At 42.4% G+C, this 13,058-nt stretch overlaps 2 protein-coding genes across 3 annotated transcripts; both read left to right on the top strand.

The window, feature by feature from the left end:
• Window positions 1–1,556: 1,556 nt before the first annotated feature.
• LOC115044028 (trypsin) lies at window positions 1,557–5,122 on the top strand. Its single transcript, XM_029502857.1, has 4 exons — window positions 1,557–1,705; window positions 2,591–2,732; window positions 3,336–3,602; window positions 4,952–5,122. The coding sequence occupies exons 1-4, from the start codon at window positions 1,557–1,559 to the stop codon at window positions 5,120–5,122; spliced, it is 729 nt and encodes a 242-aa protein (XP_029358717.1).
• A 2,711-nt stretch (window positions 5,123–7,833) lies between these two features.
• Window positions 7,834–9,808, top strand: camk2n1a (calcium/calmodulin dependent protein kinase II inhibitor 1a). 2 transcript variants are annotated; one of them, XM_029502423.1, is made up of 3 exons: window positions 7,834–7,849; window positions 8,571–8,817; window positions 9,700–9,808. In XM_029502423.1, the coding sequence occupies exons 2-3, from the start codon at window positions 8,649–8,651 to the stop codon at window positions 9,771–9,773; spliced, it is 243 nt and encodes an 80-aa protein (XP_029358283.1). In that variant the 5' UTR covers window positions 7,834–7,849; window positions 8,571–8,648; the 3' UTR covers window positions 9,774–9,808. The 2 variants fall into 2 exon arrangements, with proteins under 2 accessions (XP_029358283.1, XP_029358284.1); XM_029502424.1 differs by lacking the exon at window positions 7,834–7,849 and adding an exon at window positions 8,082–8,291.
• Window positions 9,809–13,058: the final 3,250 nt, after the last annotated feature.

The raw sequence follows: 13,058 nt of genomic DNA on the forward strand, positions 1-13,058 counted from the left end.
GGCTGTTGTTATGGAATAGGATAACATCCCAGCACCGTTACAGCTATGATGAATCTGCTCATCCGTTCATGTCTTGTGCTGCTGGACCTCATGACAGTCCACAGTGAGTACATTTTTGTGTTCTGCTTTGTTCAAGTTTAAAATGTTTGATTGTGTTGTATAGACGTCTTAGGTTTTCATTCAACAGATGTTAAGAAGTCGGCCAGTTTTATCAGCAGAAATAGTTTGATTTAAACTGGTCTACTTCCTGGAAAGGAGATCTGGTTCAACATGTGCTTGTTCAGAGTTACATGACTTTTTGTAGGATTGATATGAAGCTACCACCCAGAGCAGCTGAGCACAGCATAAAGACAGAAAATGGAGGAACAGTTAGCCACAACAAGGTAACAAATCCTGCCAACCCCTTAAAAACAAATGAATTAACACATGACATCTACAATACGCAGTTTTAAGGGGTTATTTTCCAGACTGTCTCATGACTGGAGGCAGAAACATCCTGAGACTCAGCTGGTTGCCTGGCAACTGGTCCCAGTCTAGAGATTATCTAATACATAACTTCAGGAGAAACTGCATTTTAATACAGATTAAAGTGTAAAGTAGTGTTAATACAGATTAAACAAATGAGATGTAACTTTAGCAGTACACGGTGAAAGATTTTGTACCCAGCCCTGATCAGCTGTTTTCCCTTCTCCCTATAGTCTTTATACTCGCCCAGTACAAACAGATTCTAGCTGCAGCTTTATACAATACACTCTAAACTGTACAAGCCAAGTAAACAAGTTTCACTTTTTTCCTCTCCTCCAAAAGTTTAGCTTGCACTATATCACCAAAAATTCAAATATCTTTCCACCCATGGGCACAGGCAGCAATTGTAGATGTTTCCAGGAAATAGTCACCACTGTTCCCATCATATCTCTGACTGTACAGCCTGAGGCCAGTGTGTAATTGGCAAGCTGTTGCATAAGGCAGGTAGGAAGAGCCCTTACTCTAATGTTTCAGAGCCCAGAGTAAGGTGGCGACTCTAGAAGGTCAGGTTATATTGAATTACATTCATTACGCAGCGGCCTCCCAGGTGACAGAAAACCACTAATTGTTAGGCTGAGAGAAAGAGGGGATTAGGATGGTATCATCCTTTATGTTCCTCTTTTGTTCACTGAACTCTCTCTGTGTTTCTTAAGATGGACTTTTTAGTGACTGAAATCCCTACCTGGGGAGCTGTTACCTGCAGGATGTTTGTGATATTTTGCACTTTAGACGAATACATGAAAAAGCAATTTCGGTTTCTCAAAAAACACGTTGTGTCTAGTTTCTACTATAGAGTGGAAAAATATATATTTTTGGGAACTTTTTGGTGTCGACTCTCTGCCAGCATTGTGAGTACTGACTTGCAATAACTTCAGCACCTGAAAAGCTTTAATTACCTTTGATTAAGTACTTCTGTATCCTATGGTGTGGGTGAGTTTCACAGATTATTGTGAATTATTCAAACAATTGCCACAGCTCCCGTTTCTTCTTTTCATTTTCAGTGTTTGTGTTTTCACACAGGCCATGTGCTCATGCAGGGACGTATAGTAGGTGGCTACACTGCCGCTCCGAACTCCATCAAATACATTGTTTCGCTGCAGAGCACCAGAGGTCAACATTTCTGCGGTGGATCATTGGTTCACAGGTACTGGGTGCTGACTGCAGCGCACTGTGACATTGGGTAAGACTCCACAGTGTTTGGTTTTATGAACCCCAAGATAGTGGTTAATTCAAGGATTATCAAACAAGAATCAAGGCAGTCTTTCTGTTTCTTTAACGGGTTAGTTTTAAATGCCACCTCCCTTGTTAATCTCAGATTTGGCCGGACAGTTGTGTTTGAACTTTGCTCAAGGTAAAGATCAAACTGTTTCTGAGACACTTTCATGGGCAATGACGTTCTTCTGGCACTTTTTCCAGTACAATCTGTAGAAGTCACTGAGTGGCGGCTAATTTGGCATGACTTTATATATTGTGAGCAGATGGTTCAAACAGATGCCTGGAAGCAAACATCCATTCTGCTCCAGGTAGGTGATGTCAAAATGATGCTGCTTGGTCAAGATGTAAAGTAAACCCATATACAGGCCATTGGGAAGTCAAACAGCATGCAGATGCAGTTGAGTTATCTGACCTTGGCACAGCATTTGTGTGTATGTGTGTATGTGTGTGTGTGTGTGTGTGTGTGTGTGTGTGTGTGTGTGAGTGTGTGTGTGTGTGTGTGTGTGAGAGAGAGAGAGACAGAGAGAGAAAGAGAGAAGGAAAGAGGGAGTCTCTCCTCTGGATGAAGGAAATTGGCCATATTTCTCTGATATTGTCCTCTTTGCTTACAGTCAGCCGTTGCTTCCTGGCAGACAATCTCGTCTAGTTTCACAGTGGGGTTGGTTAACCTGTGTGCCCATTCTGTGACTTTGTTTACTGGACATAACAAAGATAAGAAAATAAGAAATAACCCCCCCACCCCTGAAGCCTTTTAGAAGTAGTCAGAGTTGGTCAAACTTCAAGGCCATATGTCATTTGTGCTATATTTGTTGATGAATGTCCTGTAACATTGAAAGTCCTCCTCTTTTAGGGCAGAGCACATGATGATAGTGGCGGGCGACTACATAGTAAATGCCTTTGAGGGTACTGAGCAGTATGCAAAACCCCACAGGTTGGTCCCCCATCCCCTCTACAACAGGAGTACCAACAACGCTGACATCATGCTCATTAAGGTACTGCAACAACAGTGCAGAGATCTATCCCAACAATGTCATCAATGCCCATATTTTGTGCTTTGTTTTATTTAACCTTAAAGTGGTCCCACAGTAAAAATCTCCAATTAGTCTCTGAAACTGAAAGCAGAACTAAAATGTTAGTTTTGCGTAAAACTGTATTTTTGTTTTGACTGCAGCGTTCATTGATTTTTATCCTCCTGAGGCAGCAGAACAATCTGAACACAAAAACACCGACATACTATCACCTTATAAATTTGACATGGCGAACCATTAGCAAACAGTTGCCTGTTCATTAAACAGACAGAGAAATTATCATTTTGTTATTGAGTTTCCGACTATCTCACAATTATGAGTCTAATATATATTTTCTCTCCTTTCCAGGTGTTTTTTCAGATTGGTGCTACATAGATAGTGATGTGATTTTGATCAGAGCTTTTCTGCTGCAGCAGGGACTGGGTTTTGAGCTGGGTCTAAAACGTTTTCCAAATGACCATTAAAAATGTCATAAAGCTGAGGAAGGCTGAAGAGTTCCATTACAGCTTTCTGAGCCCTTTCACCTCGCTTAAAATCATTAGCACAATCTCCTTTTTTTTTGTCCAGTTGCGGGCCCCCATGGTGCTGAACAAATACGTGTCATTGGCACCCCTCCCCAGGCAGGGGACAGGTCTGGTTGAAGGCCGGGTGTGCCGGGTGTCTGGGTGGGGCTACAACAGTCATGGCGGAGGCCAGGCCCGCTTTGCCCTGAGGACGGTCACAGTGCCCATTGTTTCCACAGCGAGGTGTAACAGCAGTGAGTCCTTTAATGGAAACATAACAGCAAACATGATCTGTGCTGGCTACAGGACTGGAGGCAAAGATGCTTGCAAGGTACAGGGAACGAATGTCATTATCCCTTCTTTCATTAGCAGAATGCATTTATTCTAATCAGCTTCAGCTTCGAGCTAAATGGGACTTGCACATTTTGGCTGTCCAATCTGGCCCATGGTGACAAACACACCTTTGTAAAGCTATTAAACCTGTTTCTCTGGCACTGTCCTTGGTGCCCACTGTATATCAAATAGCACAAGGACATCCTCTTCTCATCAGCGCCCGTCAGAGCAAAACAATAACACAGTTTTGAGAAGCTCATCTCTACGACGGCATGAGGATACAGATCATCATGTCAGTGTTGTTTCAGCTACAAGCTTTCATCAAACAAGTGGCAGTCCGCCCTCAGGAATTCTATGATAGTTGCAGAAGAGGTAGAAAAGCAACCCTGAAATAGCACGAGGACAAAAAACCTTATTGTATTTTTGAGGTACGGTATTTTGTGGTTGCCAGTCAAATACATGCTCTGATTTTATTTGTATGATCTGAGAATTTCTGCACCAGCCTGTAGTGTGAGAAGACAATTCCATGAAATCCAATGTGTGATATACCAGTGGGCTATATTTTGCCTTAGGTAAGGAACTGAATGACTAATTAAAAAGTGTTATATTTAATGCTAGAGTAGGCAACTTTGTGTGTTGGTATTCCCAAGTAGAGGACAGAGATTAGCATATGAAATTATGGAGGTTTAAATTACTTCTACATAGAATAAAAATATACAGAAAATGACATTAAATTGGGGCTTCCCTGTCGTGGGATTGTGCTGTTTACAGACCGTTCTCAGCCTAGCTTAGTCTCTGTCGTGCCATAAAGCTCTCCACTTAGCCTTATTAAAAATAAATAAAAACATAAATAAAATTTCAAGTGAATTTGCTACATATCTAACCCATTTCACATATTCAAAAATTACAACAGAGGTACATGTGTTCTTACAGTTTTATACAGAAAGATTACATTTCAACAGTAATAAACAAAAGTCTTCATTATATGCTAAACATAAAATGAAAATATGTTTCTGTTTGAAGTAATACCATTGCATTTATTTTCGGGCAAATGTCACGTTTTTCTATAGACATTTAGAAGCGTTTCTATAGGATCCTTCTGTGTTTTTCTGATTTCATCCAAAGACATTTATGACATGGCTGCAGTAGTTAAAACTTGACAGAGTCTCCTCCAAGGCCCCACTGCTCATACTTTTGCGAAAATTTATTGCATCATGGGTGTCCAGTTGCTAATTCCACCTCATTTTAAAGCAGCTTTTGCTTCACACTTGTGTGAAACAGAAATGGTTTTCCATGAGGCACATTGTGACCACATAACTGATGGAAGATGTGCTCTTGTCCTTGTAGGGAGACTCTGGCGGGCCTCTGGTGTGCAGTGGGCGTGCCTATGGTGTGGTGTCTTGGGGCAATGGCTGCGGGGACGCTAAGTTTCCAGGCGTCTACACGGCGGTTTCAAAATTCCGTCGTTGGATAGACCAAACCATCTATGGATCTTACTTACGCTGCACCAGATACTGAAGAAAGTGATAAAATGAACATAATGAAAGCAACCATTTGTGTCTGAACATGTTTGAGCTGTCATAGAACAAAGGTGGCTCTGTTGAAAATATGCAGATCTTCTCAACCACTGAGATAGATAGATAGCCAGAGGCAGATTTGTTTTCATAGTCAGTACTGCTCCGATTATTCTGATTATGTCTTGAATAATGGTGAACCATTTCGTATTCTCATATTATCAGGCCCTGAGATTTGGTCCCTGCCAGCTACAGAAATCGTAGCTAAACAAGCAATTTCATAGACCTAGTGCAAACGTAATACTCTTTCATGGCAATGAATGTTCAGATTGAGACCATTTGTAGCACAAAATAAACATTTTTGATTGATTAATTATGATCTTGGGTGATTTTAAAACTGTAGAAATGAAGAATACATTACACATGCAAATGTGTTTCTACCGTGGATGTGTAAAAGGAGGGATACAACCACATCAGTCACTCTCACTGCCAATTTGTTCTGGTGGCCATTTGGTGAATTATAACACAAAACCTCATTTAGTGCCTAAAGAGCAGCGGAAGTTTGGCACTTTAGGGTCTTAGGCGAAATGAGAAATGAGACTCCGTCTGAGTGTTTGCTAGCAGGAAACTACAGACAGGATCAGTCTGGATTGACCTTGGATTCTGTACAGGGATGACTACGCCAGATGACATTCCTTGGAAGAACAAAGTGGATGAGAATGTCATGATGGAAGTGTGAACCTGGACCCACTGTGCAGACAAACACTGAGAAAAGCTGTTCATAAACACAAAAGGGCAGAGCTAGAAGTGAGTGGGAGTTGCAGAGTCTGAGGGGGCCTGAGAAAGTCCACAAGGATCCAGGTGGGTATTGCCAGGGTGACACAAGGCTGGGTCAGGCAGAGTGCTGACCCAACCCCATATGACATTTAGCAAACTAATACTACGAAAGACGAATGGTCTCGGGCCAAAGCACACCACCACACAGAGATGTGAAGTGGACCAGGCTTCTATATAGGGTGCAGTGGAGATGGCTTGATTGTACATGGCTGGCAGACACATAAACAAGACAGGACGACAAGACAACAAAGGGGGAGGGAAAACATTGCAAAGACCAAGACCATGACAAAGAAGGAGCTTAAACTGGTATGGCTGAGTTCAAGTAGATGGAAACAGAACCAGAAGATACTCTGGAGGCGAGGAGTGGCCGTAGTTTTATTTTCAGGATGCCATGCCAATGATGGTCTACGATCAGCGAGAGCACAGGTGGGGGCATTAGGGGAAATACTGACGCGGCTGCTGGAGCCAATCCCAGGGTCACCCTGGACAGGTCGACCAGTCCATCGCAGGGCCAACACACAAAGACAAAAAGAGACAAACAAGCACTGACACTCGCATTCACACCTATTGGCAATTTAACGTTGCCAGTTAACCTATACATGCGTTTGGACAGTGGGAGGAAACCCACGCAGACACAGGGAGAACATGCAAACTCCGCACAGAAAGGCCCCAGGCCAGGAACCAACCCCGCGACCTTCTTATTGCTGGGCAACAGTGCTAACCACTACGCCACCGTGCTGCCCTTCCAGTGTTGACTGTTACCTTTTTTTAATCGTTAACATTTACTGGTGAGAGGAAATACTTAATCCCAAATTTTCAGACACTTTAAACCAACCACAGCAATGATCAGGTTGTAGTTACAATATCACTTATCATGGTGTCGTGGCCCAGGTCCAGTGTAGCTGCACTGGTCACTGTGTAAACATCACACCGGGTTGGATCCTTATAATCCCAGCAGCAACAATTGTTGATGGTGGTGCACATAATATGTATGAAAAAAAAAAAAAAAAAACCCACACATATTATGTGGGGTGAAATGTATGCAGTTATTTTGCAGAGAAATTTTGGGATTAAACAGGTCAAAAAGATGGAAAAATTTGGGGAAAAGAGAGACAAATACTTTCTGGTGTATAACCACATATTGTGTAACAATATAGACTTGTCTGTCTTATGTTGTTATGTGTATGTGAAAAATTATCCTCTGATAAAATCATGGGCCCTGTGAGGTGTGTCAAAGCTCCACCTGCTTTAGGAGTAACTGACAGAATATTGAATATCACCTTTCATTTCATTGTTGGCGTAATGACATTTGATTAAACTGCCCCTGAGAAAGGACAGTCACACGTCAATTTTAATGTCTTTTACTGTACCCGAACTTGTGCTTTGTGAGACCAGCCCTTTGTGAGGCTGTTCCTGCGAAGATGGATTAATGTAAACAGTACATAGAGCAGTGGGAGGTAGGACCTGTGAGAGTTTGCTGCAACCTAAAGACAGTCCCAGGGGCTTTGTTTGACAAAACACACCGGCTTTCACACAACACTCTGATCTTGTAACTTTGCACCTTCTGGGGAGGCAAAACAAGCAAAACATGTTCTCAATAGGATCCCATAAGGTCTGAGGAGACAGTGAGGTAATTTTAGGAAAACCAGAACTGATGTAGTCATCTTTTTATTCTTTCTTTACATGATATTGTGTTTCCATATTCAGGGAAGTGATTACAGTATTTTAAGGTCGATTGCAATATGTGATTTGCAAATTATTCTGGACATTTCACTGAACGTAACCTATCCGTATACATTTCAATTACAGGTCTCGTGAAATCGGGATTGAACTGGAAATGCGACATTGGGCCCCAGAGTCACATTCCAGTCTATGAAAATAGCGCCATCCTCTGGTGAGCTTTGACTAAGTGGACTATTCAAGCCCTATATGACAAAATAATCTACCTTTGTGACATTGAAAAAAAAAAACAGGCACAGATACATGACTTCTCCAAGTCGTCGAGTGGTGGCGCGTTAAGCGACGTTCGCCAAAAGATCCGACCGGGGCTCGCATTTTTGTGCCATCTCCTACGATACGACAGCCATTTGTCGGATTGCACGTAGATCCCGGAGAGTGGAGCATTTGCACATCACGACTTCCAACGGGAAGCTTCCCTGGGCTGCACCAGAAGCCCCCTCCACCACCACCACCAGCCCTCCTGCCCTCCCTCCCTCCCTCCGTACCGTTCCGTCGCCAGGTCTCCCGGTGATCCGTGTTTTGCATCGCTCCTGAATTTCCATTTCTTCCCCAGATTTTTCAGCCGCTCCAAACCAGCGGGCGCTCCACGGTCCTCCGTACGTGCGCCTCCATTTCCGAGCAATAAGCACAGACTAAAAAAAAAAAAAAAAGGGAAAGAAAAACAACTAAAGAAAAAAAAACCTCTGGAAATTCCGAATAATGTTGTCGAAGCTCCAGGAGCGAGGAAACTGAGGACATTTTTTGGGGGTTTACTGATATTTCTGTTGCGCACCTACGAAGACAGACACGTGTCTTCGGGGTAAACAGAAAGGGGCTAGATCGTGTCAGCAGATTGCATTGTGTTTTCCCCCCTCATCTCCTTTTGTTTGTTGTAGACGAGCGGGGCTCAAGCTTTGGCGAACCGGCTACACGTTTCACTTTTGTGCGCCTTGGTGATAAAGACGCGTTTGGAGATGTCGGAAGTGCTGCCTTTCAACGAAGAGAAAATGAGTCATTATGGAAATGAGGGCGACGAGGGACACCTTTCCTTCACCTGTCGTCTTCAAGACACCAACAACTTCTTCAGCGGCTCACAGAATAAACGTCCGCCCAAACTCGGACAAATAGGCAGAAGCAAACGGGGTAATTATTATTATCATGATGATGATTATGAATAATAATAATAATAATAATAATAATAATAATAATAATAATAATAATAAGGTGGGGATTGTGTGTGGTGATGTGTTGACAGCGCACGTAGGGGAACCATTGGCTGTCTCAGTGTGTAGCCAGACAGCCGTGGTTTTCATTAGGGTGGAAGATCAGAGACAAGCTCTATTGTGTGCGATTGTGTGCGTGCGTGTATGTATGTGTGTATGAGGTGTTTGGGTTTTTAAATATTCTATTCGCATTGCAACACGAGTTGGATGCGCAGTGCGTGCTGATGTATGTCCGCTGAATCGCGCTCATCGGGCTTGCGCTGAATGTCCCCCACCTCAATGAGCGTTTGGATGTGCTGGACATGCTTAAATGTTGTGTGACTGTGATTTTTTTTTTTTTTTCGTCTTACGTGACGCCTTCAAGCTGTTGTTGTTAGTGCATTTTTTTTGTTTGTTTGTTTTTGTGTCCTGCATTCCTGATGAAAGAAACCCAGGAGGAAATTCTGGCTCTGCTCGTCATGGCACATCCATGCACAGGCAGCTGCACGTACAGTAGTGTGTTGATACAACATGGGCAGACGGTTGAGGGCAAAAATGTGCAGGTGCACAGTGATGAAAACAAAATTCAGATGTTCACAGATGTGCATCACATGCAGTCACGCTTCTGGTTATCTGTCTTTGTATTTTGCATGCTCCCGTTGGTCTGTCATGCCGTTCAAACAGCGCTCCTGCTCCTGCAGTGCAGGGTTTGTGGTCCTGGTGGTCCTGGGCTTTCATGCCTTCCTGTCAGTCAGCGGTGAATTGTCAAGACGCCACACCAAGATGAGCCCCCCTCATTAACTCTCTCCCCTGTCATCCACAGTTGTGATCGAGGATGAGAATGGCGACGATGAAGCACTGAAAAATGGAACAGAGAAGACCCCGACAGAGGCTTAGAGCGCTTGGCTCACTACCACAACCCCCCCAACCCCAAAAAAAAAGACACTCTTGAAATTTTTTATGGCGATATTTAACAGTTTTAATCCAAAGACACTGTATATAAGCACTTTCCCTCATGTGGCAGCAAGCAGCACTTCCACACCCTCCTCTCCCTGTCGGTCATGACCATCCTGGTGACACACACTGGCAGGGGTGGGAAATGGCAGCAAAGGAGACCCACAGGTGGACCCCAACCCCCCCTTCCACACACACATACACACACAAAGTATACAGACCCACGTACACACAGGCAGACACACAAGCAAACAAACACACCCTCGATTACAGGGTTTCGCCATAAATCCAAAAGCGGAGAAGTCTACAAGGGGGGGGGGCACGAAGTGGAGAGAGGAGGCAACGCTGTTGAAATGCAGAAATCAGGGACAGGATACAGAGATAATTCTAATATAAAAACTAAAGCACACATTTCTCCTATATCTTATCAATCAAACCTATGGTACCATTCTTTCTTCTCTTCATTTTGATTGAGGGCAAATGAAGAACAGAGTTTGTAAATATGGAAAGGGTAGCCCATATTTTCTTGCACAAAGTGAGAATTGGTAAACTGGTTTGTTCTCTGTGTTGAAGACTTTATTTATTGATCCTTTTGGAATATGTCTTTTGCAGTGACTTAAGGACTGAGGGAGTGTTTTTTGTATGTCAAGAAAACTTTGAGCGAATGAGAGTGATTTTTTTTTTTTTTTTCACTTAACAATTCTCGATGTTGCCTGAGTGTTTTTTGTTACCATATTTTGCAGCTAATGAGTCATTTATATACAGTGTACCTCCCACCTGTTTGTAAGCTTCCCAGGCTTTCACCTGGATTGGTTGATACTGTAACTTGACTGTACACACCCTATTGATAAACTATTTATATTGCATTGTGCATTATCGTGTGTGCCAAATCTCATGAGAGATATACTGTACCGGATAACTTGTTCTTTTTTGTGCTTTATACATTTACTCATACAGTTCAGTTCTTTTGTTGGGTTGCCATTTTTTAGGGCTCTTTCTTAAAACACTGAAATACAAACATGCATGGCAAATATGAAATCATGCATGCACGTCAGAAGTTCTGAAACTCTTGTGTATTCTTGAAGCACCTCGTATACAGCTTTGAATGACAAACCTCGAAAAACAGTCTTAATTCTGCGTTGTACTGTACGATTCTCACTGATTTGTACAGTGGCCTAATATCTTGTAATAAAGATTATGATAAAGTACTATTTACTGTTTAGTGTTGATTGTGGTTTACAATAAGGAATGATGTATTTGATGTTGCCTTTTGATTTTTAAGCTGTTTTGAAACTGTAGCAAAAAACACAAAAATCTAGTTTTGTATCAGAAAGTTGAAGACAATAGCTAATAGCTTGGCTGACTTTTGGATATGTTCCTTGTACAGTTTCCCCTGCTGTTATTGGATTGCCTATCCGGCTGCCAAGGAAGGTCAAGTCAGCATTTTCCACTGTGAGAAATAAGAATCCCATTTCTTGGAATGAACGGATATGAATGGAGGATGAAATGGGAAGAAAGATGAGCAAATAATTTCATTGAGAATTTGTAATATATACTTTTTTGTCATTTGTTTAAAGGAGAGTTGACACACTTGGCTTGGACAACTGTGCAACAGACTACGATCTCATCAAGTGCTCCAGTATTGCATATGATTCTGTGGGGAAAATGTACACCACTGCTTCCCAATGCAATAAAAGTCTGTTTGCATCTAAAATCTCAGCTCCTATCTTTAATTAAGCTCTTCCTTTAATTCCATTGCCAGAGATGTAAATGTTGGTGGGGTCACCGAAGCATGAGGAACACTGATGAGATGTGACATTTCCAACTCTGCTGTGGTGACTAAATGATTCATGTTATGTGACAAGCCTCTGTCAGCATACAGCATCTTTAACCCCGGCCAACTGGGATGTGCACTAGGAATACGTATGTGCACATGTGCATAGGCACATAGGCACATGTGTCTGTTTCAGCTCCAGCTGCATGCAAGACTAACATATTGCCAGTCTCTGCCTCCTCAGTCTTGACAGACATGAAAGGGGCTGCCTGGCCCGGGTACCATGGTAACATGCACCTTGCACTCGATGGGTGATGCGGTGGGTTTTCGGTGCAGAATAGTTTTCCCTGAGCCTCGGCTTGATACCATCACTGTCTTTAATGGAATGTTCTCCATTCTCTTATCTCTTTTCTCTCAAGACCCCCTATTCACTCAGTGGTGTGACATTATCCTGCCAAAATAGTCCCTTCTTCCATGACGGCAGTCAACCATGACGATGGTGCCTACTGCAGTAACAGCCTATTCGCTCACACAGGGTGAGAGGATGTTACATCGAGGGAGTAATGCTTTATGATTGTCTGCTTGATGGATCCTTTTATTCAAAATGTTGCAGCGGACGTTTGATGTCATTTGACCAAGCTTGGCTAACACAAGGTCACGTACTCTACCTGTACACTCAAACCTGCAGAACTTAACCCGCGACATGCCACAGTGAAGAGTAAAGAATTACCACATTACAATAGCCTTGCTTTGATTAATTTTTTTTTTCCGGTTCTATATCCTCCTGAGTTTTGAAAACTTTTCTCCTTCTCACATTACATAATTTTTCTAGTAACTGCTATAGAAACAGCAGCAGTCCAGGCAGTGAGAACCTATTGGAAATCACAACTAAAAATGTAGATACACGTGACTCACAGTAACTAGATACCGACTACCAGCATGTGTTTGTTTTAGCAGAGGCTCAAAAAGAAGAAGCAACATGAGGCGGCCTATAGTGTCACCATCTGAATTGTTGAATTGTGGGCACATTCGCCATAAAAACTACAGTTGCATAATCCTAATAATCATGGCAACCAAGTCCTGAACACAGAAAAACAAAGAGGAACAGGTGTGAGCCCACAAACACTGACACTAATGAGATAGTTTCTTAATAACTGACCATCAGGCTGACTTCTGTCAGCAAAATCAGGTTTTGATCCTAACCAAAGAGCACAATCCTAAAATATATTTTAAAAAGATGTAACTCTGGCCATTTGAATGATTGGCTGACCTTGTAAATCAGTTTTCCGATATCATTTGCTTTCTTTAGTAAAAAGAGAATCAGTACAGTATCAGTACATTTTAATTGCACCTGATGAATAACAGTGACAACAAATTAAATGTAATTAAATCATCACCTGTAAAAAATACATTTGTCCTGACAGTCGGTGGTTCTGTTTCTTCCAGTTATTCAA

The sequence above is a fragment of the Echeneis naucrates genome, chromosome 5 (assembly GCF_900963305.1).
Source record: "Echeneis naucrates chromosome 5, fEcheNa1.1, whole genome shotgun sequence".
Classification (NCBI taxonomy): domain Eukaryota; kingdom Metazoa; phylum Chordata; class Actinopteri; order Carangiformes; family Echeneidae; genus Echeneis; species Echeneis naucrates.